The 26,904-nt window shown below is 37.9% G+C and overlaps 1 protein-coding gene across 1 annotated transcript in view; it reads left to right on the top strand.

Moving 5' to 3' along the window:
* LOC132108000 (neural-cadherin-like) overlaps positions 1–26,904 on the top strand; it is a 273,951-nt gene that overhangs the window by 178,350 nt on the left and 68,697 nt on the right. The window contains exons 16-21 of the mRNA XM_059514421.1: positions 1,079–1,222; positions 4,104–4,387; positions 9,704–11,327; positions 12,968–13,061; positions 13,882–14,066; positions 17,893–18,119. Coding sequence (XP_059370404.1) covers positions 1,079–1,222; positions 4,104–4,387; positions 9,704–11,327; positions 12,968–13,061; positions 13,882–14,066; positions 17,893–18,119 — 2,558 coding nt within the window. The remainder of the gene's footprint in view (positions 1–1,078; positions 1,223–4,103; positions 4,388–9,703; positions 11,328–12,967; positions 13,062–13,881; positions 14,067–17,892; positions 18,120–26,904) is intronic.

Below are 26,904 nucleotides of genomic sequence, written 5' to 3'. Positions count from 1 at the left end.
TGGTCGAGCACACAGGAGACAGTGTTGATTAGCGGAGAGCTATGTACACACACATAATTACTCAGAAACATGTGAATGCTAATTGTACTAAGATGCTGTCAAAAATGTCAATATGACAAGGAAACAAAACAACACGAGTGCTCTTTGAGCAGAAAATCACACAACAGTCGTGCCTCTGCATCTGTGAGGGGAAAACATGACCACGTCTTCATGGCGGGTCTCTGAATAATATGCAAACCTGTCAAAGAGTGGCAGTTTAGTGTATGCTGTGCTCTTTTTATACAACATAACATGTCAGAAAGAGAACGGGATCAAGACTTGAATCAGAATCTATCCGCCTCACAGCCCTGACTGAACTGAAAGCTCTGAAAAGGTCACGGCATGTTTGATTATTTAGGTTTTTCTGTTTCTTTACAGTAGCATAGGATTTTATTTCCAGTTTTTGGGATAGTTCACCTAAAAATGACATTTCTCCTGTCATTCTAAGCCCGTATGACTTTCTTCAGTGGAACATAAAATATATAAATAAAAAAAAGAAAAACTATTTTTAGTGGTTTTTCTGATTCCATTCTTCTTGTTCCAGTCGCATATCACCTCGGTGAGACATTTATGTTTAAATAAAAATGAATAAAATATTTAAAAAGTGGAAATAAGGTGAAATAAAGCCTAAAATGTATTCATTATTGGAATTAAAGTGTGTCGGATAATTTAATAGGCCTTTCATTGAAATAGGATGAGGTGTCCTCACCTTTATTGGAAGTTTGAAACAGGTAAGGGGTTGGGATTTAGGGATTAAGGGATTAAGAAACATGTAAGGTCCCAATATGGCAGCCACATTTCCATTTATGATTTATATAAATATATATATATATATATATATATATATATATATATATATATATATATATATATATATATATATATATATATTTATATATTTATTTCCAAAGATGGGAGGGAGGAGAGATAGAGAAAGAGAAGTGGGAAATGACAGAGGCAAACACTCGAATGTAAGAAATACAAGAAAAGTGAAGTAAAGATAAATATTGCTAATCTTGTGTTTTTCTACTCTTGTCAGATACTGCGTATGTGCGTATTTTCATCAGTGACGTGAACGATAACAAGCCGGTGTTTGCTCAGTCTGTGTATGAAGTCGACGTGGATGAGGATGCTGACGTGGGCTCCACCATCCTCACAGTCAGCGCTAATGATGAAGATGAAGGTATGTGAAGATGAGGAGGGGCATTGGATGATGGGTAGATCAGTTTGCTCATTTGTAAGACGGAAGTGGGAAAATATGGAGTGTTGACTAGGGGTGAAAATTAGGGTCATAGATTTAGAACCCGACATCACAGCTCAGGTTAATATATTTACTACAAATTGTAAGGGAAATGAAGAATAATTAATTCATGAAGAAGAAAAAAATCAACTACATAGTTAATTATGAGGTCAAATTGTACATTTTTATTATATATTTCATTTTATATTTAAAGAATAATTAGGAATTTTTAAATATGGGAAAAAGGAAGATCAAGTAAAAAGGGAAATATCATTTCTATATTTACAGTGATACTGCAGTCTGACTACATTAGGGCATAAACCTCTCACAGGGCTTGGCTAGCACCAGTGTTGGGAAAGTTCACTTTCTACATGAACTAGTTCAAAGTTCAATTCACAAATTTTAAAATGAACTAGTTCAGTTCATAGTTCAAACTACAAAATGTTGAACTAAGTTCACAGTTCCAAAAATGAACTAGTTCATAGTTCTTTTTTTCCATATGTTGCGGCGAGCTATTCTTTTTCAAAACTATTGAAACAGCCCATATAGAATCACAGACAGCAATTATTTTATCAGTTTTAACAATGAAGCTATGCATCAGATTTCATCTTCATATCCAATTTTGAATCCTTATCCAACCAGGGTTTACATTAGCATTGAGGGGACAGCATTTCCCCATTGTTGCTTTAATGCTTTGTCTCCCATTCTCACCGACCTTGTCATAAACATCATAAAATTCTTTTAATTTATCATACGCCTTCTTGCTACATGCTGCTGTTGTTTGCAGTTTTTTTTTGATGACGCGTCACGCATGCGGCGGACGGCGGTGCGACACTGGTGGCTGGTGTTGCCAGATTGGGTGTTTTTCCGCTACATATTAAGACCCGTTTACGGTGTGTTTTAGCTGGGTTTTCGCCTGGAAGGCTCTATAGAAATCTGGCACCCTAATGAACAAAGTTAACCTGAGAGAGCGTGCCATTCACAGACACCAGAATGAACGAGTTGACAGTAACGTTCATCAGGCAGTAATACAGCACGTTCAGTTCACGTTCGCCCAAAATATGAACGAGTTCATGAACTATCGTTCAATGAACGCGTTCAGGCACAACACTGGCTAGCACACAGCGATATTAATGAACCACAGTTAAAACATGTTCCCATGAGTTTGAGTTGGTCTCCAGGCTAATGCTCTCATATTCTTCTGCTCGATGCAAAAACATATGAACCATTCATGAATGAGAGATGGAGAGAGTTGGTTCCTCATCAATATACCTTGAGAACCTAACAAATGCTGCTCCCAAGATAACCACCAGCCTCATACATTGCCATGGAAAAGCCTTGGCTAATATTTTTGTTTTATAACACACTCCAGAAACACACAAAGAGGATAGTCTACATAATTCATCAGCCAGCCTGTCTTGGTATATAGATGCACTACTGAAGCACATAATTCCCTGTGGTCCAGTTGAATCTATGATTTGATGCAGAAGCGAGGAAGGGAATTATTGTATCAGTCATTCGTCATAATACAGGTTGGAGTGGCTGGACATTCCTTGAGCCTAAAGCTTTACCCTGATGAATAGATTTCCGCCTTCACTGCAGCGCTGACTTAAGACTCGCAGCCACTGGAGCAGAGCCACAGGAAACTGGCGAGACATCAAAGCAAATCTGCACTTTCATAAGGAAGCTGCGTTTGATTCTGTGCATTAGCAGAAAATACAAATATTCCCTAATGCAATTTTGTGGTAGTACCCTAGGCAACACGAGATGGTGGAGATGAAATGGCGATAAGACTCCTAATGTGTCATTCCCTATTCATTAACCTTGTACCAGCAGGGATATCCAAACACATTGCAAGATCTGAAGGACTGTTAAGCAGGAATGTTTTTGCTCTGTTTGCTTATCTGTTTATATGAAGTCTCTTTGCATTTATTACCTACTTCAGAGAGATTAGTTCTTAATACATAATAACATCGGAGTAATACATTTTTTTATAATATAACATGCTCACGATACATGCATTGCATCTTTCACTGTTTAATTAACAAAGCTCAACAGGGGATCCAATCATTTACTATATTTTTTTTTTAAGCTGGTTTAGACTTTGTGCTCCATTCACATACATCTGTCCGCTTATAAATTAAATGTATATTAAACTGTATCTGCAAATTCAATAAGCACAAAGACATTTCTATCATGACTACTCTCGGAGGGATTGGCATGGTAATGTACATGACAATGTTAATGTATTTGGTCTTGACGGAATAGATCTGCTACATTGCTGCTGTGGCAGAGCAAGCACTGAGACTGAATGGACCTGACAAGTCTGAAGTCTTGAATGTCTGACAAGAGCTATGTAAAAGTGCAAAGCAAAGTTTTAGTGCCGGACAAATCAGAAATAAATGAATATGTTCATGGACCATTGTTAAAAAAAAAGAAGTTTAGAAAAAGATCATTTTTAATTTAGTCTTATCTTCACCTAATTTAAAGTTTATTGGTTCCATAGTTTTCAAGTTTCCATGGCTAATCCTGAGAGTAACCTCTAAAGTCCATTGAAGCAGTTTATTGTTCACCTGCAGCAAAAAGAAAGCTTGTTATCGTAATTTTAAAATAGATAATTTATTTATTTATTTATTTATTTATTTATTTATTTATTTATTTTTCTAAACACTTTTCCACTTCTTCTGACTTTTATCCTTTTGTTCAGTAGCCTTTATATCAGTGTCAGTGTTGGTCTTTGATTTCCTCTTTGTTCCTCTTAAAAATTATTTCAGGCCAGAGGAGGAAGTTTTCTTTGTTTTCATTAACTGCTCTTATTCTTCAGGTGCTAATGCCAAGTTGCGCTACCAAATTACATCAGGCAATGTAGGAGGTGTTTTTGACATGGAGCCCGAGGTCGGAACCATCTTCATTGCCCAGCCACTGGACTATGAACAGAACAAGCTCTATAAGTTGCACGTCTTGGCCTCTGATGGGAAGTGGGAAGATTACGCTACTGTATTAGTCACCATTGTGAATAAGAACGATGAGGCACCTGTGTTCTCTGTGAACGAGTACTACGGCAGCGTGACAGAGGAGATGGATGGTTCTCCTGTCTTCGTGTTGAAGGTATTATCAGCTTTGTTCAATTTTCAGATCACATATTTGCTATTTTGAAATAAAATAAATTTTGTGGCTCCTATTCATTCATCAAAAAAAAAGATAGAAAGAAAATGTTAGGAGCCCCTCTAAATGAAACAAAAACAGGTCATGGATGTGTGATTTACCACATTCTTCTTCCACTAATAGGCTTTTTGAAATGGAATAATACAACAATTCATTGGAAATTGCCCAAACACTGTGTGTTTCTTAATTATAGTGAAAACTGTGATTGATCTGTTCTTTTGAATGCATTCAACATTTTGATTGAGTCTCAAGAGGTTCATACATAATTATTAAAGTACAAAAATAAAAATAAAAAAGAATAATAATAAAATTAAAAGTCTGAATTTGTAGCGAGTGACATCACTTTATTTGTCCAAAGATGTGAGAGACTCATTTTCATATTCATATATATATATATATATATTAGTGCTGCAATGACTCGTCGACGTCATCGATTACGTCGACTACAAAAATACGTTGACGTGCTTGAAATGCGTCGATGCGTCACACTGTTTGTTTACATCTCAAGTAATGGCATACTGGGAAAGGAGAAAGTTGCATTCTATCACAGAGAGACCACTGTTATCAAAAGTATGGGAATACTTTAAACAGAGGCCAAATAAAATGGACCTTTGTTCCCTTTGCAAAACCGAAATGGTGTACCACGGCAGCACAAATGCGATGCACAAGCACCTCAGAGGAAAACATCCTGGCGCTCTCCGGTGTTACGGTTTAATTGGTTACCGTGTGATCTGGTGACCAACTTCCTGGTTCAGGTCAGATTACAAGTTATTGGTATGATCACCTGTAGCAGCTGAAGTAAGGATAAAAAAAAAAAGTAAGTCTGTGTTGGCGCGGGTTTCGAACACGCGTTAGGGGCGTTCACATATCGCGCCTAAAAACACGTGAAAAAAAAACCGCGTGCTCTCTCCATGAAGATGCGGAAATTTCAGCAAAGGATAAATGGATTTGCACCACTAAAATCGCTTGCAGTAGCTCTGCTACTAAATGTATTTCAAAATGGCAATCCATATACAGCTATGATCAGCTGTTCCCTCATCTTAGCTGAGCTTTCAACGTTGTTATGGGAAAGGATGAAGCTGATTGGTTAGTTCTTGTCACATGACCCGCGGTGCGCTTGCGGCATTCTGAAAAGTTTAGATGTTTTTAACTCGATGCCGTGCAGACGCGCCTGGAAAAAACGAGCGTGTTGCACCGTGTGCGTGTCGCGACCGCGTCGCTTCCATTATGAGCGCGCATATCGCGCGCCTACATTGGAAATAACGAACTTGAGCGCGCAAAAGACGTGATATGTGAACGGCCCCTTATAAGACATCGCGCCGCTAGACAACAGTCACAGACCAACGAGCTACCCAGATATGGCGTGTGACCCGGTCCAAAAATAAGGCTACTGACTTGTCACGGGAATTCACCGTACAGTTGCCAGTAGCCACTGATTTACCACTGACAGGCCGGCGGTACATCAGTATACACACTCACCTCACGCAGCGAACGACTCACTTTCCTCAGCGAACGAATCACTTTCCTCAGCGAACGACTCACTTTCCTCACACAGCGAATGACTCACTTTCCTCAGCTAAAAGAAACACTTTACTCACCGAACGACTCATTTTCCTCAGTGAACGAATCACTTTCCTCACGTAGCGAACGACTCATGCAGCAAATGACTCACTTTCCTCAGCGAACGACTCACTTTCCCCAGTGAACAACTCACTTTCCGGTGCATCAGTATACACACTCACCTCACGCAGCGAACGACTCACTTTCCTCAGCGAACGAATCACTTTCCTCAGCGAACGACTCACTTTCCTCAGCGAACGACTCACTTTCCTCACGCAGCGAACGACTCACTTTCCTCAGTGAACTAATCACTTTCCTCAGCGAACGACTCACTTTCCCCAGCGAACGACTCACTTTCCTCATGCATCGAACGACTCACTTTCCTCAGTGAACGAATCGCTTTACTCACGCAGCAAATGACTCACTTTCCTCAGCGAACGAATCACTTTCCTCACACAGCGAACGACTCACTTTCCTCAGCGAACGACTCACTTTCCCCAGCGAACGACTCACTTTCCCCAGCGAACGACTCACTTTCCTCACGCAGCGAACGACTCACTTTCCTCAGCGAGCGAATCGCTTTACTCACGCAGCAAATGACTCACTTTCCTCAGCGAACGAATCACTTTCCTCACGCAGCGAACGACTCACACAGCAAACGACTCACTTTCCTCAGCGAACTCACTTTCCTCAGCGAACGACTCACTTTGCGCAGCCGGAGACCCACTTTGCGCAGCCGGAGACTCACTTTCCTCACGCAGCAGACCACTGGCTCTCTCTTCATGTAGGGACCGAATATTATAATTAAAGTGACTTCTAAATTACATCCAAAAGAATATTTAGATATAATATTTAAATATTCAAAAATGTGTACATTTCAATAAAATGAAATAATTGCCTATTGCAAATTTGTGAATGCATGGTTAACTTTTTTTCTGCTTACAAAAATTATGATTTTGTAATCATTATGTAAAATTAGCTACAGGACCAAGAAAAAGAAAAAGAAAAAGAAAAAGATGAGTTGTGAGTCGTTCGCTGCGTGAGGTGAGTGTGTATACTGATGCACAGCCGGCCTGTCAGTGGTAAACTCAGTGGCTACTGGCAACTGTACGGTGAATTCCTGTGACAAGTCAGTAGCCTTATTTTTGGAACAGGCCGCACGCCATACCCAGAATCAGCTCCAGATCTCTGGAAAACATGCTAAACCATAGCAGAACCCTGACTACATTTTATGGTTTGTGATGCTAAAGAACATTTCATGACGTCTCAGACAACTGTAAATTTATGGCTACTGTGGTTTAATTATAAACGCTATCATAAACTCATATTTACAATAGTAAAATAATTTTATTTGCCTCATCATTTTTGTATACTGTAAAAACTTAAACCACATTGGTTGAAAATGAATAAAGGTTGAAATATTATATTAGAAGTTGTACTTATATTTTTTTTTGTAAAGTTATCCAAAGGATTCATTAGCTATTTAAAAAAAGAACATTAGATTAATTAATATATATATATATATATGTTTACTGCTGACAGTTTTATTTACAATATCAAACAAAGACGGTGCCTCTCGCACCATAAACAGAAAAACTCTGGCGATTTGGTTCTGGCATTCACGCTCGTCTGCAGCGGGTCTCTCTCTCTCTACACCTGCTTCTCCTGGCGTTAAATACTCTGTCCACGCCAATTACTGAAACAAGAGACAGGTGTTGATTATTTCCGTTCAGCCCGCTCACTCACCGTTCGTCTCCCAATTCTCTCTCCCGCTGCAGACTTCGCTAAACCACGCCTCCGCCTCCACAATATATATACATACATATATATACATACATATATATATATATATATATATACATACATATATATACATATATATATATATATATATATATATATATATATATACACACACTGAACAAAATTATAAATGCAACACTTTTTTTGTTTTGTTTGGCCCCATTTTTCATGAGCTGAACTCAAAGTCTAAGACTTTTTCTATGTACACAAAATGCCTATTTCTCTCAAATATTGTACACAGATCGGTCTAAATCTGTGTTAGTGAGCATTTCTCCTTTGCCGAGAGAATCCATCCACCTCACAGGTGTGGCATATCAAGATGCTGATTAGACAGCATGATTATTGCACAGGCGTGCCTTAGGCTAGCCACAATAAAAAAGTCCACTCTAAAATGTTATCACACAGCACAATGCCACATATGTCGCAAGTTTTGAGGGAGCATGCAATTGGCATGCTGACTGCAGGAATGTCCACCAGAGCTGTTGCCTGTGAATTGAATGTTCATTTCTCTACCATAAGCAGTCTCCAAAGGTGCTTAAGAGAATTTGGCAGTACATCCAACCGGCCTCACAACTACAGACCACGTGTAACCACACCAGCCCAGGACCTCCAGATCCAGCATCTTCACCTCCAAAATCATCAAGCCACCTGGACAGCTGCTGCAACAATCGGTTTGCATAACCAAATAATTTCTGCACAAACTGTCAGAAACCATCTCATGGAAGTTCATCTGCATGCTTGTCATCCTCATCAGGGTCTGGACCTGACTGCAGTTCGTCATCGTAACCGACTAGAGTGGGCAAATGCTCACATTCGATGGCATCTGGCACTTTGAAGAGGTGTTCTTTTCACGGCTGATTACCAGTTTTTACTATACAGGCCAGATGGCTGACAGCGTGTATGGCATCATGTGGGTGAGCGGTTTGCTGATGTCAGTGTTGTGGATCGAGTGGCCCATGGTGGGGGTGGGGTTATGGTATGGGCAGGTGTATGTTATGGACAACAATCACAGGTGTATTTTACAGACATACCATGATGAGTTCCTGAGGTCCATTGTTGTGCTATTCATCCTCTACCATCACCTCATGTTGCAGCATGATAATGCATAGCCCCATGTTGCAAGGATCTGTACACAATTCCTGGAAGCTGAAAACATCCCAGTTGCATGGCCAGCATACTCACCATACATGTCACCCACTGTGCATGTTTGGGATGCTCTGGATCGGCGTATACAACAACGTGTTCCAGTTTCTGCCAATATCCAGCAACTTCGCACAGCCATTGAAGGGGAGTTGACCAACATTCCATAGGCCACAATCAACAACCTGATCAACTCTATGCAAAGGTGATGTGTTGCACTGCATGAAGCAAATGGTAGTCACACCAGATACTGACTGGTTTTCAGACCACACCGGACCCCCCAATACAGTAAAACTGCACATTTTAGAGTAGCCTTTTATTGTGGCCAGCCTAAGGCACACCGGTGCAATAAACATGCTGTCTAATCAGCATCTTGATATGCCACACCTGTGCGGTGGATGGATTATCTTGGCAAAGGAGTAGTGCTCACTTACACACATTAATACAGATTTGGGAACAATATTTGAGAGAAGTAGGCCTTTTGTGTGCATAGAAAAAGTCTTAGATCTTTGAGTTCAGCTTATGAAAAATGAGAGTTAAAACAAAAAGTGTTGCGTTTATAATTTTGTTCAGTGTATATATATATATATATATATATATATATATATATCACAAAAGTTATTAACTTTTTAATTTTCTTAGTCAAGAAGGAGTTTAAAGTTTTGAGTGTTGGATGTTGGATTGATGGATAGATTATTAGATCTTATATTAGACTTTGCAGACTGAAGTTTTTATATATTCTCTTTGATTTTGTAGGTAACAGCATCTGACCCAGATAAGGATGCTGACCAGGAATCTTTGAGATATTCCCTTCATGGTCAAGGTGCTGAGAGCGAGTTCATCATTGATGAGGTGACTGGGGAGATTTATGCTCAGAGAACATTAGACCGTGAGGCCCGGGCTGTGTGGCGTTTTGTGGTTCTGGCAACGGATGAGGGTGGCGAGGGACTAACTGGTTTCACCGATGTCATTATCAACGTGTGGGACATAAACGACAACGCTCCTATTTTTGCTTGTGCCCCAGACAGTTGCCATGGTGATGTATCTGAGAACTCCCCACCAGGCACTTCCGTCATGGAAATGACAGCCACTGATCTAGATGATGCAGCTGTCGGACAAAATGCAGTGCTGGCCTATAGAATTGTGGGTAATGCTGCCCTAAATGGAGCTAACAGCGGAGCAGATGTGTTCAACATCAATCCCGCTACTGGGACTGTTTTAGTGGCAATGTCTGGTCTGGACAGGGAGCAGACTGACTCATATGTCTTGGTTGTGGAAGCACGAGATGGTGGAGGTATGATAGGAACAGCCACCGCGACTATACATGTGACGGATATCAATGACCACGTACCACGTTTCCTGGACCGCATGTGCTCCATACGCATTCCTGAGAGCAGTGAGCCCAACACACCAATCATAGAGCTTGCCGCAGAGGATGCGGATGCTGGAGAAAATGGTCAGTTGACCTTCAGTGTGGTGGCCGGTGATCCCGAACAGAAGTTTTACATGGTGAGCCATCGACAGGAGCAACGCGCGACCCTTCGTCTCAAGAAGCATCTGGACTATGAAAGACCAGGTGAGCAACACTTCAACCTCACCATAAAAGTGGAAGATATGCAGTACTCCAGCCTGCTGCACTGCACTCTAGAGGTTGAAGACTGCAATGACCATGTGCCAGTCTTCATTCCTCACTTTATACAGCTTCCAGCCATACGAGAGGATGTCGCTTCAGGAACTAGCGTGGTGAGTGTGGCTGCCAGTGATTTGGACTCAGGGTTGAATCGTGAAATCACTTATAGTATTGCTTCAGAGTCTGATCCGTACCATCTGTTTTCTGTGGACCAGTCTGGGTTGGTCACTGTGGCTAGTGAGCTGGACCGAGAAAAGGTCGCACACCATCATTTGGTTATACTTGCGACAGACCATGGCACGCCACCATTGACTGGCACCACAACTATCCAGTTGGCTCTGCTGGATGTCAATGACAACGGCCCTGAGTTTGAAGCTGCATATGCACCAATAGTGTGGGAGAACGTTTTGGGCCCACAGGTTGTGCAGCTTAACCAGAGCTCCACATTACTGAAAGCCATGGACCGAGATTCAGAGAAGAATGGCCCACCCTTTTCCTTTTCTGTTCCTCTGGAGTATCGTCACAGTAATGATTTCCACCTGCAGGATAATGGGAATGACACTGCCACCATCACCGCCCTGAGAGCCTTCGACAGAGAGAAACAGAAAGAGTTTCTACTACCTGTCATCATGACTGATAGTGGCAATCCACCGAAGACCGTCACGAACACACTCACTATCACCATCGGCGACGAGAATGACCACGCCCACATAGCTGGACAGAAGAAAGTGTTCATCAACTGTTACAGAGGTAATGGCTTGAACCATACACATATGTACTAGCAGATAAAAGGGTCAGTAATGGTTAAATTATGTTTCTTTAAATCGGCTGATAAAATTTAATTTAAATTAATCGTAATATTTGGTGTGTGGGTTTATCTGTTAAAAAAGTAGTTTATTTTTTTCCTTTTTTATTGTTTGTAATTGTTTATATAAATCAAGGCATGTTTAATGTCATTTTATGCCCCTGATAATTAGCATAAATATAATACATCTTTCAAGCAGGTTGTTTCTTCAGAGTTATGCAGTATGATAGAGAAACAACACAAGAGATGCTTATATTAAAATGGTGTGCAAACATTATTTATTTATTTATTTTCCTGGTTTATATGCATGTATAATACGCTACCATTCAAAAATTGGGGTCAGTAATTTTTGTTTATGTTTTTGAAAGAATTCTCTTATACTCATGTAGGCTGAATTTATTTGATTGATTAAAATAATGTAAAAATATTATATTGTTATTGAGAACTTTTTGTTACATTTTAAAATAATTTTATTATATATATATATATATATATATATATATATATATATATATATATATATATATATATAATTAATTGTAATTAATGTAATTTGATGTAATTTATTCCATAATGGCAAAGCTTAATTTTCAGTTCTGAATTTACTCCACTCTTCAGTGTCACATGATATGACTAAACATCTTGAGAATTGTGGAAGAAAATTCAGATTAAATACTTGTTCAGGAAACTGCTTACCACATATTTGCATTATTCTTATCATTTATTCAGCAAATCATTTTATCCTAGTTATGCCATGGTTATGACACCTCCATACATTGTTCAGAGTGTTATTTCAAGAATTTTCGGTTTTTGGCCTTAAAACAACAGTGAGTAAAAATAATTTCTTATACGTCCCATCCCAAGGTTGATAGGTTGAGCCCCAGCTGATAATTAAAAATTTTTAGGTTAGCATTTTTAGGGTTAGTAACAGGGGGTTGAGTCATTGATACTGTATGTGATTATAAGATATTGAGAGAGTTGTTAGCTGTAAGTTTACCTGCTTAAAAAACAGCAACCTTACTATCTTGCTACGGAGAGATGTCATGTAGTTTTTCAGTTGTGAAACTATTTTATTGAAAAAGTCAATTGTAGGGCAGCGCTGACGACAAGTTTATGCACGCATATATGTTTCCGTCTGTGTGCCTGTACAGTATATGTGTGAAAAGGAGAAGAAAGAAAGCATGATTTCCATTTTAAAAAAAATCATAATAATTGTTTGTAATTTTTATCCTATTGTTTGTCAGATTGCTTTAATTGATCGGTGACTGTGGGTTTTGATTTATTTGCTGTTATATGCTATTGGGGCCTTTGAAAGAACTGAATGCAGACCTGTAACTGCTTCATAGCTGTGTGTTTAATAGGAAATTGCATACCTTGACCAAACAATCAGAATAAAGCATTCAACTGCCCTCTGTTATAAATATATATATACACATACAGAATAATATATACTGTATTCAGCTTACACTTGTCTGTGGACAGTGCTGAATGCTTACAGTGACATGCAGTCACACACACCCCATATCAGCATATACACATTGTTTCAACATTTATACATACTGTACACTTTTTTTTGTAATGACAGGGAAAATGCCAACCAATGTCCTGGGGAAGGTTTACTCACCAGATCCAGATGAGTGGGATAACAAGACATATGCCTTTGAGGGACATGTTCCTAAGTAAGACCTTCTTTTTCTTCTCTACTCCTTTTCTTTCTACATCATTTTCCTTTCTGTCCACATCATTGCATCATCCCCTCCACAAGGTAGCATGTTTATACACATCTCCCAGCACCATACACTTTTTTTTTCCTGCAGTCTTTGTGTTATTTAAAGGGGTCAAGGGATCTCTAAGAACAATGTCAAACCCTTTCTTCACACATCCCAGCATCTCTCTTCCTCTCTTGCTCTTCTCTATTGATGTTGTACACTTTACTGGAGAGGAGTATACAGTGATAAGATGAGGCCAGCTTTTAGATGTCTTGAGCGTATAGCTACCTGAGCTCTCGCTCTCTCAGAATCTTCAGTGCACACAACATAATGTGAGAACACTCGTGTCTTTGAGAAAGATTAAAAAGAGAATATAGATCCAAATGTTTACTCCATTTGGAAACAAAAATAAATTAATTAATTGAAATACGTTAGCTTGTATCTGGAATTTGTTTTCTTTCATCCTTTCTATAGATTTTCTGTGTATGTGTACATCCAGCAAGCTTAAATGTAAATGTTTATTTGAAGCTAAGGTCAGAAGATGACCCATAAATCAAACTTTTCAGTTTTGGGAAGTTGTTGGGTTCAAATTAGGTAATTTTATTTTTAGGTCAGTGAAATTAATATTTCAGTGCCATTCATATGCTGTTCAAAATTTGTTGCAATATGCTAGAAAAAGAAATACTCTCAACCCAAGGATTCACCCTCTAAATAATCTATTAGCTTCCACTAACCATTTATTGAATCTATCTATCTATCTGAACACTTTAATCCAATTTTCTACCTGCAGTTATTTTATCCTGAACAAGCGGACAGGGTTCCTCATCATAAAGGAGAACGCTCCTCCAGGGAGTTATGACTTTCAGGTTCGAGTGTCAGATGGGGTTTGGCCGGATGCCATCTCTAGTGTGAAGGTGAATGTGAGAGAGCTACGGGACGATGCCATCTACAACTCAGCCTCTCTGAGATTAGCAGGTACAGGTGATATTTACTTCATGACAGCATGATGTAGTGCTGTTTGACATTTAAATAAGATTTCAGCTGATCGGTAATCAGTGCTAACTTTTACACATGTGAATTGTTCTCTTTTTTTTCTTCTCTCCAATTATCTGCAAATTATAAAGCCAGATTAAAGTCAGAAAAATCTCCTCTCAATTTACATATAATTATTTTAGTTTTTTATAAATTCATCGAATTAATTCCATATTGAATTTTCACTGGTCTTGTCTTTTCCGCATCTGTTTAACCATCTATAGCTACCTTGAAACTGCAAAAGCACAGAAGTTTCTTTCACGCTTTGGTATTTATGTACAGTCAACAAGAAACAAGATGCAGGCTCAGGTTAATGACAATGGCAGCTCCGATGCATCATTTTGTTTGTGCAGAACTAAAAGCCTGAAACCTAAGCTAAACTACTGTAAAACTATTCTTTAGAATTTTTGGAATACAAATTGATTAAACAGTGTGCATGTAATGCTGCTGTGTTACTTCCAATTTAAATCATCATAGTTAAAGGCTCTGAAGCTAATTTGACTGATCATGAATGACACTCTCTACAACACTGTTGAGACTTGAGCCGAGTCTGTTTCAGTCAAAGACATTAAAATGGTTTGGGCCTGGAATCAGCATCTGTGCTAATAGTGTGCCATGTAGTGGCAGTAAAACTCATGGGCATATTGACTTTGGTGACATTATGACAGTCAGCATTTTAATGAAAACAAGACTGAGCTGAAATGAAATGGACTATAACTGAGGTTTGTGTAGTTTTAAGACTATTGAATTGGGGGAAAAGGTCTTGAGGGAGATGGAGAGACATAATATAAAATGTAAGACGATAGCAAACTCATAAGCCTATAAAGAGATTTTTCTTTGATTTCAGCCGTGCAACTGATTTTATAGCACGCATGGAACAACGGCAAGCAGTTTTTATTACTGCTTATTGTGACTTCACAAATAACTTTGCAAATGTCTTGTAACCACAGTGTGTATGTAAATGCCTCTGCTTTCTATAATCTCTGACAATCCCTTATTGAAGTAGGATTATATGTGGCATTAAAAAACAATCTGAGTTACTTTATTACGTTTTCATAGTTTTATCAGATAATCTACTGTGGTCCGTGCAATTATATTTGCCCTATATTTTTGTTTAGTCTTTAAACTAAATAATGTGGCCGTTTACTATTAACCCTCCAGAATAAAGTGTTGCCAGTAAATTTAAATGAAAGGCATTCTTTAAAGAAACTTATTTTATGTGGAAGTGTTCATGGTATCATAATTATGGATAAATGACACCCTTATTATTTATTTATTATTGTTTTATGTTCAGCCATTATATTCTACTCAAAAACGCCAAGTAGAAGAGTGCACAATTTTAAGGATTTTAAGGACAGTATTTAGAGAGAAATTATGATTATGTAAATTTTAGTCTTAATGAGTTTTGATATGTGTAAAAGTATTCTGTTCAGAAAAGAAACATGCATTTATTTTGAGGTGATTTATATTTTTTTTGTTGTTGTGGTGAGTTGCTATGCGACAGTGTTTGCCAAACTGGACATAAGCCTAGTGTTGGAATTGTTTCACACTCAGTCACCTTGAGTCCTTTTGGGAGTCTTGAATTTTATCTTTAATGCCTCGAGAGTTTTATGGTCCCTAGAATTGCAACAGCAAAAAAACAAACAAGGATCAAAACAAGGCTTTTGGTTTCAGAAGGAGACGTCAGCATCTGTCAGTACTTCAGGTATTGTTTAAAATGCACATGAAAATGGCATCAGTCAATTGAGGTATGGGCTAATGTTCTTGCCAAATACTTAAGATGTTTATATCCCTGGAGCCCTGTCTCAACATGCATTGAATTCTGGTCTAACTGAATGTTTGACTTTCCTACTATTTAATGCCTCCTTGACATTTGAAATCCCATTTCAGGAGCAAATGTTGAAGGCAACGGAGAGTCATAAGGCCTGTTTAATGCTGCTGGTTTGACATTATAGCTTGCTCTGTGCATCGCAGAAAGTGAACTGATTGTAAATTGAAATATAAGGGAAAGTATATGCAGAAGCTCTTTAGACACCAATGTTAGCTCATTGAGATACCAGAACATGTGCGCACAAACTCACTTAAGCTTATTCCCATAAAATCTGCTCTGCCTGTACACAAACAGATACACATGGCACACACAAATACACATTTATACATAAACTCCACATTCTGCAGGACAGAGAAACATGAAAAGCTTTTTGAAGTTGAACTTTTGAGGCTTCTGACTGCTTAGCCAGTTTGGACTTATCTTTAAAAAAATTCAAATGTCTCATGTTTTGATCCTCATCTCCCTGTCTCCCTGGAGTTTTCCACCTTTGAAGTATCATTAAGAAGAGAAACTGGGAAAATATTGGCATTCAATCACCAATTCACAAAGACATATTGACCAACCACACCGTCCCCCAAGCCACAACAGCTATAAACTATAAACCCATATATATATGTGTATTATATTATATTATATATTTTTTTTTTCAAGTTTTACTTCATGAAATTGATGTTAATCATTCTTTGAAGGGTCAATCCTCCTTTAATTGATAATTTGTTAATATATATATATATATATATATAAAAAATTGAGTGAGTCCTTATGTTGTACCCTGTCATATAGATATATAGATATAGATTTTTTTCTTAGTCAATCAATAAAATGGAAGAAAAAAATGAATTAATCTATTTTCCTATCATCACAATTTTATTTTTATTATTATTATTATTATTATTATTATTAATATTGTTTTATTTATTTATTTTTGACAGACCTATTTTCATAAATCCCCGTGGTCCCCTATATATTTTTAAGATTAGGTTGGATGTGAGGGAAAAGGTGTCAAGACCATACATTGCTTAATGCCCATGGGAAGGGAAGCAGGTTTGATCTGGGCTTGGATAAAAGCCAGATGTGAAGCTGTTCCCAGCTGTCATGATGAGTCTCTTCTTCACACACAACTCCTGATGGGAGCAGACAGCCACCCTTCCTGCCCCACCCACCTTTCCCTTAGTAGTGTCAATATGTTGTGTACCTGGGTGTCATTATTTACATGTCAGAATGGAAAATATTTAAACAAATTAAAAACAACAACAACAAAAACCTTTGTAAAACACTACACTATGTTGAACTGACTGTTTTCTTAGTTTCTTAAGGGTGAGGAGTTCAACCGTGCCACTCTCCAGTACTAGCCCCAAGGGGACAGACTGAGCTTGGGATCTCTCTCAGTCTAACTCCTCCGCTGGGGCCACTGTTCAACTACCCTCACAGTCCCAAACTATAAGCAAAGCATCCCAATTACAATAGTCCATTGGGTATTGTGAGGAAAGCATACCTCCAGCACAGGAAAATCCATGGTCAGATGGTTGCTGAAGTGTCACGATTTGCCTACAATGTTCACAGGCCATGGCCATCATCATCATGACGTGCTGGGAACTGTGACCATAAAGCACTGGCACCTATTATCATGGTGGCAATGGCTTGCCGCATGCAGTAGTTTGAGCTTCCTTTCCAGACTTTTTGACATGGCATGTCAGCTGGAGTTTGTGTGAATAGCCACTGACAGGCACTAACTTCACTTAATGACAAGGAGATGTGTTGACGAGGGAAATTGTTACCATGCATTTTTCATGAGCACTGCACCTCAGTTTAGCGTTGTATTAAGAAAGGTGCAGTTTTTTTTTTTCTACCGTATTTTCGAGTTCTTGTAGTTTAGGTCAAATTTATACAGTTCTGTTATCCTAGTGTGTCATGCATTTATGTTTGTGTCTCTGACAGACATCTCCGCCATAGAGTTCATGGAAGGTCGTGGGAATCTGAAGAGCAGGTACGAGCTGCTGGGCGACTTCCTGTCAGACATGCTGTCTGTGGGGGCAGATGATGTCAATGTTTTCAGTCTGGTGGAAGTGCGGCACAGGACTCTGGATGTGAGGTTCTCCATTCACAGCTCACCGTTCCTCAGAGCAGAAAGAATCCATGGATACCTTGCAGCTCATAAACAAAAAGTAAGGCTTGTCAGAAGCACTTTAATATGAATATAGTCATAGTTGACATTGTAATAAACCTAAAAGCATGCACACTTCAGTGTGGAACAAATACAATCTTTAACACAAATTTACATTCGTAACTAGATGAGACCTGATGTATTAACCCAGGCCTCTTGGTACATTTTCAATCAAACCTAAAGTGTCACTTCTCACTTTCTCTCACTTTCTTTTCATTGATATTACACATAAGCTCCATTTCCTTAGAAATGGCACTGCTAAAGGTAAAAGAGCTGTGATGTGAATTGGATCTAAATGCATCAGTCTCTTACGCAAAATCATTGATCAGGACCATTTACAAGGCATAAAGAGGCTTGGAAAATAGTCTGGAAATGGTGAGCTGAGATGCTGAAAGTATTACAGATGGAGGCTAGAGGTTATTAAAGATGGGAATTCTAATCCTCGGGAAGAAACTACTCAAAAGGTTCCCTTTTTCTTTTTCTCATTAATTTCCCCCCAGTTCGACTCTTTCCATTATACTCAGAGCTAAAAGTAGTGAGAGAAGAAAGTGAAATTTAGGGAGCTAATTACAGATGAACTCACTGATATGGAAAGTGGAGAGATTTCAAGACAAATAATGGTGAAAAAAAAATGTTTCAGTGTAATGAAAATTGCCATGGTTGAGGTGCATGCATTGGCAGGGTTTTGAGAGAGATCAGAGAGAACAGCCAGTTCATGCTCATGCACAAAACTATTGCCTCTGAATCTGATGTAATTGCGTTTTTCTATTTTCGGCTGGTTTGGCGGCTACATTCACTGCATGTCGGATGTGTTGAGTTGGCCGTGTGATGTTGGCTTACAAGAGAGCTGGAAGAAATAAGTGTGCACCGTAGGAGAGAGACAGAGATGAGCCCCTCTCACGTCTGTAACTTTTAGATGATCCTTAATGCACTGTTGTGATCTCCAGCAGTCTTCTCTCTTCCCCCTTGCTTTCTACATCGCTCCCTTGCACCACAATGTGCACTTTGAATACCTCAAGATTCCCCCACGGCCGTGCTAGGACGGGAGAAGCAGGTTTTCAGAACACACTGCTCATCTCGCAAGGGCATGCCCTTCTATTTCACCCCCGACCACCACTTATGCAATATACACAACTAAAAATACACCCTGTGAAGTGTCAGACGCTGCACAAAAACGCACACTGTTGCGTCAAGCTCGAAAACCAAAAAGGAATCTCCCTGTAGTGATAGTGAGTCCTGATGAAAGACTAAAAGTCAATAATAAACATGTGGGGAAATAAGACTTCAGCGAAGCTTGTTATTTGTTGTGAAATTTGAGGGTGAAACGGTTCAAATGGATGCTTACATTTAGGTCTTCAGCAGACAAAACTACAACAATTTTGCAGAAAAAAGAAAACTATTCTCATAAGACTAAAAAGGCATGTTCCACAAATAGTGCACCTATAGCGAGCAGATCAAGATACAGAATGAACCGATGAGGATGAACAAAGAACAATTACAGCTGTTCTACATTTAATCAGATGCCAATGAATTTCCCACTCTATTTGAGTGCACATTATGAAGGTTTATTTTTACAATTATTTTAAAGCTTTTAGCTGGATCTTTGCTGTCAGAGCCATTTCAAACTGGCCTTTCTCAAAAACGCATCTCATCACCTCGGCTTTTGCTGAAATCTTCGTAATTACAAATCAAACACGAAAGCAGTGCATTTTTGCCTCTGCCCTTTTGTTCGACTTTATTCAGGCAATTGTTGACTCACGCACACCCACACTATTTCTTTTGTTGTGCCTTTTTTTTTTTTTTTTGCCTTCCCCACTCTTTTCTCTCAGCATAATTTTGAATTTACTACTTGGTTAGTTGCAACTTTAAGTGCTATATGGCGTAGCACCTCCCATCGATCCCTTTCCCCGTTTTTTTTTAATTTTTTTAAGTGAATGCTTGCTCCTTTAGGCTGGCTTTGGCAAGAGACAACCTCTACTCTTTCTTTTTGAAAAAAAAAAAGAAAGAAAGAAAAGGCTCAGTCATGTATAACAGTATCATGTGGATTGGTTCTACACCTCACCATGTCTCTCGCTCACTCACCAAAACAACTTTTGGCAGTTGTTGAACCCATTCTTTATAGATGAAATACACACTGTTTTGAATCTTAAAACAGAAGCATAAAAAAGACCACTGGTCCAACATGAAGGTTAGTGCCTCTAATTGGGGAGCACAAAACAAATCCCAACCATCATACCAGTTTGTCTTTTTATGTGTGCATGTATTACGTAGATTCCACTTTGCATATCTCTTGGGTGTCATCCTGTGCTATCATTGAAGCCTCTGTGGAACAGTTTTCCCTTAAGGAATTCTGGTTATTGTAGTTCCAAATTCTGACAGGCACCCCAGAGGGACTCTGAGAAATGAGCTGACATTACGATTGAGCAGGAGATGGGCAAGAGGTTCCACGCTCGCCTCCAGGAATAGGGAGAGAGATAAATAAACAGAGAGTGAGAAAGAGAAATGAAAGCATCCAGAAGAAGGATAAGACACGGGAGTGGGTTTATCTTCTCTGCTGTGTAAGCTCCTGTTACCTGAGTCTAACTGCCTCATATAAACTAATGGTTTATTAGTTGTCTGCAAGTGCAAAATGAAATGCGAGACCTCAGAGTTGCAGTGTTTAACGTCCAAGGTAATACATGCAAATCACCCCTTCAAGCAGGCAAGAACGTGGGAGTCAGACATGAATGCTCAGGAGGATCCACATTTTGTGTGTGTGTGTGTGTGTGTGTGTGCAATTGTGTGTGCAATTGTGTGTCCATAAAGACCTAACACCATGAAAAGATGGAGAGAGATTCAAGTATGTGTGTGGGTAAGTGTTTAACACCAGTAATCTCTATGCTCTGCAGCTTCAAATGTGTATGTGTGTTTGTTTGTGTCTTGAAAACAACTCCTGGATCTGATCCACAGGTACTCTGCATTGCAGTAAAGTCCATGAGTAGATCTGCAGTCAGTTGGGCATACACACTTGAGATACACATGGACACTCGAGCCATTTAAGGTCAATTAACGGAATTCAATGAGAGATCACACTGACTTTGATTATATATTTAAAACTATGCATTATTGGTTTCACGGTCAGGGGCCCAGAAACACAGAACAATTAACAACAACAACAACAACAAAAAGTAACCAAATGCTTCCACAGTTATGTGAATTTATGGCACTTGTAAAAGACCTCTAGTTCTTGGAAATTGTCTCAAATTGTTTCTGTTGAATTTGAGCCACAGAGGCTTATATTTATTTATTTATTTAGAAAAGGGACAATGTACATTAATTAAAATTCATAAATGTAAATGTACCCAAATTAGCCCGAATGCTAGTTTTCATTGGTAGTCCCTTTGCCAGATGTTATTAGGCTCTAAACTAGAAAAAGGAAAAAAGGTTAAACATTACAACAATACACTACAACAATCATAAATCTAGATCTTGTATCTAAATCTTGTAAACACCTCTATAAAATACAATTAAGAACATTATACAAAAGACAATATACACACAATAGAAAAAAAATGTTAAATATGACTGATTAGGTCTATAATAAAATTCATAAAAAGATTAATAATAATAATAGAAGAGCAGCATTAATGTTCACATTGTTGGTTATGAAGAAGCCATTTCTTAAGATTAAGCTTAAAAGAGTTAAATGTTGAGCACTCTCTAATTGTGTGAGATACAGTATTCCACTGATGTGAAGCTCTGTATGAGAAAACAGCTTGGCCAAACGATGTTTTCCTACGTGGAATTATACAATCCGCTCTAATTGCTCCTCTTGTAATTCGGTTTTCAATAGATTTAAATTTAATAAAATCAGCCAAAGGAGGAGGAGCCAAACCATGCATGATATTATAAACTAAACAAACATTTTTTAAAGTTGATTAGAATTTCCCAGTTAAACAAGTTATACTTATTTAAAATGTGACAATGATGAAAGCTGAATTGTTTTTTTTATCTAAAATTTTAAGTGCTTGTTTGTATTGATTCTAATGGTTTTAGGACTATAGAATGTGTATTTGATCAACTTGTCAAACAATATGTGACATGAGAAAGAATCATAGAGTGGAAATATATCTTTGCTGCCTCATTTGATAAACAATTTCTAATAAACCTAAAGTTAGCCAAGTTAAATTTAATCTTTTTGCAAACTTTTTTTATGTGAGTTTTAAAACCAAGACAGGAGTCCAGATGTACCCCTAGTTATTTACATTCTGAAACGACCTGTAATCTCTTTCCTGAAATAAAAATGTCCTGCTTTGTATCAGGCCTATGTCCTTTGGAAAAGGACATACAGACTGTTTTTGACACATTTAACTTCAGAAAACTCTGATTTAGCCAGGATGTAACTTTTACCATAACGTCTGTCAACTTTTTTGCAACCTCTTCTGCATTTTTACCATGTGTAAAAATGACTGTATCGTCAGCATACATTAGAATATTACATTGTTCACACTCCTTAGGTAAATCATTAATATACAAGCTAAAAAGAATTGGGCCCAGTATGGACCCTTGTGGAAGACCAGTTGATAGGTCTAATAAATTTGATTTAAAATGATCTATTTTTACTAATTGAGAACGGGAAGAAAGGTGAGATTAGATTAAATTTACAAAATGTATAGAAAAATTAAAATCATACAGTTTATGCAAAAGGTTATTATGGTTTAGAGTATCAAATGCTTTCTGTAAATCCAGAAATACAGCCCCTACCACTCCACCTTTATCCATTAATGCTTTTACCTTTTCTGTTAAGTAACATATTGCAGTTTCTGTTGAGTGATTTGCCCTAAAACCAAATTGCATCGGATGTAATTGGAAATAACTATTATTAAGATGATCAATAATTTGTTTGGCCACTAGTTTTTCAAAAACTTTTGATATTATAGGTAGGACACTGATGGGCCTATAATTACAAGGTAAGCGAGTGTCGTCTCCCTTAAATATAGGAGCCACAACCGCTGGTTTCCAAGAACTAGGGAATATCCCTTGATCTAATGAACTATTAATGATATGTGTTAGAGGGTCGACTATTGAGGAAATAATTTGTTTCAATAAGAGTGTGTCCATACCATAAATATCCTTAGCCCTTGAGGTCCTCAGAGACATGACCACTCTTTCAACCTCTAACTTAGTTACTGGTCTTAATACTAATGCTGTGTCACTTTCATTAATTGTTTGTATATAGGGTTGTTGTACAATAAAACTTTGGGCTATTTTATCCACTGACTCAACAAAATAGTAATTAAAGGCCTGTGCCACATCAATCGGGCTCTGTAGAACTGTATCATTGATCTTTAATTCAGTTAGACTTGTTTTAATATTCTTTTGACCAGTCAATTTTTTAATCTGTCTCCATATTATTTTTGAGTTACCATGAGCGTTTTCAATAATTATGATAAAAAAATCTGCCTTTGCTTTCCTTAATGCTCTTACTACCTTATTTCTTAACATTACAAATTTATTTCTATCATGGACCATCTTTGATCTTATCGCTAATTTGAAAGCATTATCCCGTTCCTTCATTATTTTTTTTATATTGTCGTTAACCCAGGGGAGGGACTGTTTCTTGTACTTATATTTCGTTTTGAAAAATCGATAATTGTAGATTGTAGCTTTTCTGTGAAGATCTGACTAGATATTTCTAAATCTATATTAGATTATACCAAATCTTCCCAATTCATATTGTCAATTGCTGATTTAAACTCGGTTTGCTTATTTTTTGGAATACCGAACAATTCCTTATTACTGGCATATGTAGTAAATCGTTTGCTTGTTTAATTTTCTAGAAATAAGCACCATATTATGGTCTGACAACCCTGTGATCATATTATATGACTTTATAATTCTCTCCGGTCTGTTACTAAATATCAGGTCAATCTGATTGCTAGTGCTGCTTGTTATTCGTGTTGAACCTTTGATCAGTTGGACTAAATTAAAACCATCAACGACTTGTTTGAGCTTCTTCCTTATAGATGTGTCTTCCCAATTTAAATTAAAATCACCCATAACAATAACTTCCTTCTTAAAATCACATTGACATAAGACATTCTTAAGTTCATCATAAAAACTGTTATTTAAAGCGGGTGCTCGGTAAATAACTATAAGTGTAAAAGACATCTGAGGTGATAGAATCATATTTAAACCTATACATTCTAGATCAATCGGATTTTGCCATATAATCTCATTACAACGAATAGTGTCTCTCACATAAGTCATTACACCACCTCCTTTCCATTCAATTCGATCCTTTCTATAGAAATCATAACCCGGGATATTTAGAGCAGCTGATGGAGAATTGTCATGAAGCCAGGTTTCAGATAAACAGAGGTAGTCTAAATTAGATTCTAATAGTATATGATTAATCTGATCACTTTTTGATTTTAAACTTCGTATATTTAGGTGTCCACTTAATATACCCTTCGGTTTTACATTTAGATCCCAGATAATTCTAGAGTTATTTACCGTTTGAAAAATTTTAAATTTCCGATTCTTTTGTATTGCTCTGTTGACCACTACACGCTTCTTCTTATTATCATGTTCATCAAGTTTATCGTTCAACTCCATATCACTTGAACTTGCGTGCAAATAGTCACTGCCTCTGACCGCGACCTGAGAAAGTGGCGTCTTCGACACGAGAGTAATATATCCTGCTTTGTCCTCTGCGTTAATTACGGTGTATAGGTATACACATTATCCAATCACTATATTTAAATTCTATATTATTTGATGTAAAATAAAAGGTAAAATGTAAAAATAAAACCAGTACTTCCAAATGCTAGGGATTACAACATATAATTATAATTGTATAATACAGAAATATATATTAAATCCAATTATATAGTGTTGTTTATAACAATTATAATGTTGTAATGCCTAGCATTTGAAAGAAAAAAGGTAACTAACTAACACAAATTGTGCATGTCCACATTATGTCTGTAATGTTTTCTGGACTTAAAGTCTGTCATAAAATGACAACCTCCCCTGATGTTTTCTCTGTCTAATTTCTTCAAATGCCTCCCCACATTTGGGCTCCGGACTGAAATGGGTATTAGAGAGGATTGGCACAGTACCAAATAGGGCTGGCAATGTGTGATGAGGTGGATCTGAAGTTAATGGTGCTATTAAACGCTGAACGCAGCTCTCCTCAATTTACCGGTTTCATCCTGTGTGCATACGCAAAGGTGTTTGTGCACAAAGAAATGAAGGGGCTATGAATGCTGCTAAGATATGCCAACTACGGCAGTCACATTATTAGATTTTTATTGCACCATTATGAACTCTAATTATTATGATGCTATTCTACAGTATATATATATAATCAGGCATTCAGCTTAAAGTATTATTATTTTTTTTTTATTAATTTTTTTTAGCTTTTTGGCCAGTAAATCACACTCAAAATAGGAAGTGAGACAAAGAGACCATTTGTAACCATAACTGTACAGTACAAAAATAATTTACTGTTGATCAGCACTTCCTGCAGACTGGGGTGGAGACTAACACCCTGTCTTAAAACCTAAACCAAAAACCTTGGAGAGCTAACTTTTAACTTTTATCTTACACTTACTTATCTTACTTTTATCTTATCATACACTTCATCTCTTCCAGCATGATTTTGTGTAGCACTAGTATCTACACATTGTGTTGTCATCAACTTTTTTTTACATTTTATGACAAGTGGCAACCTGTGTTAAGGTGCAAAACTGCCACCTGCTATGCTGAATTGCTGGTTACTGCAAGTGTATTATTTACAATATCATTGTATATGTAGTATCAACACAGCTATATTTTATTTGTTAAATATCATGGTTACCGTCAGAACTGGTATATTGCAACACCCTAAGCACCAACCTGCACAATGCTTGCCATTTCTATCGTCTTCAGGGCACTCAGAGAAGTCAGTGAGCATCTCATTATTGTGTCCTTTCAGTTCTCCCACACATTGCCCATGTACACTTTATTTATCCTTTTATTTAATATTATATGTTCATTTTTATTTAACATAAGACTGTTTCAGAGGCCTAACACTGCTCCCATTAAACCTGTTCTCACCCCACCATAACACAATGTGATTTTTGCCAGCCCACTCCTGTTGTGCACATTGCACTGTATCCCTGTGCTCCCTGGGAGTTGCCCCTTTAGATCACACATAAAATCAACATAAACAGCATCATCAATCACCCACTGCCCTGTGACACAGTGGCTGTGTAGAAAATAACTCTCCATGAGCAACCGCCAAGTCAGAATAGTGTCCCGGCAAATAGGTCCCAGCTAATCTTGGAGCAGTTATCACCTTGACCATCTGTCTCTATCTACTCTCTGTTTAAATCTCTCTCTCTCTTGTTTCTTCACTCCTTTATTTCCCTTTAAGTGTGCTGGCCGCATGAGTTAGTGGAGGACAGGTCAATCACTGTATGACTGCTCAGTCCCTTGAGCAAACTGCACCACTTCAGATGTTGTATTTAAAAAAAAAAATGGTGTGAAAGTTAAGAGGTTTTGTGGACACGGGGTATCTGTACACCATCTATGTGCTTGTGGAAAAGCAGAGGCTCTGGAGTGCATGGTGTGTCAAAGAATGAAACAGAGTGAGAGTGACACTAGTATCTCTTAACACTCCTGAATGCAATACAAACAAGTTTTGTATGCTAATTTGAGGGAAGCTCAGCTGAAAAGATTGACATAGTTGGATATCAGTGTAAGTGCTGCTGTGATACTAGTTTAGCAGTCTAAGTAGATTAACCAGCAGGACTTCCTTG

Source organism: Carassius carassius, chromosome 2 (genome assembly GCF_963082965.1).
Source record: "Carassius carassius chromosome 2, fCarCar2.1, whole genome shotgun sequence".
In the NCBI taxonomy this organism is placed as follows: Eukaryota; Metazoa; Chordata; class Actinopteri; order Cypriniformes; family Cyprinidae; genus Carassius; species Carassius carassius.
Note: the sequence above shows the minus strand (reverse complement) of the source record. Positions and strands in the feature narration are given on the sequence as shown.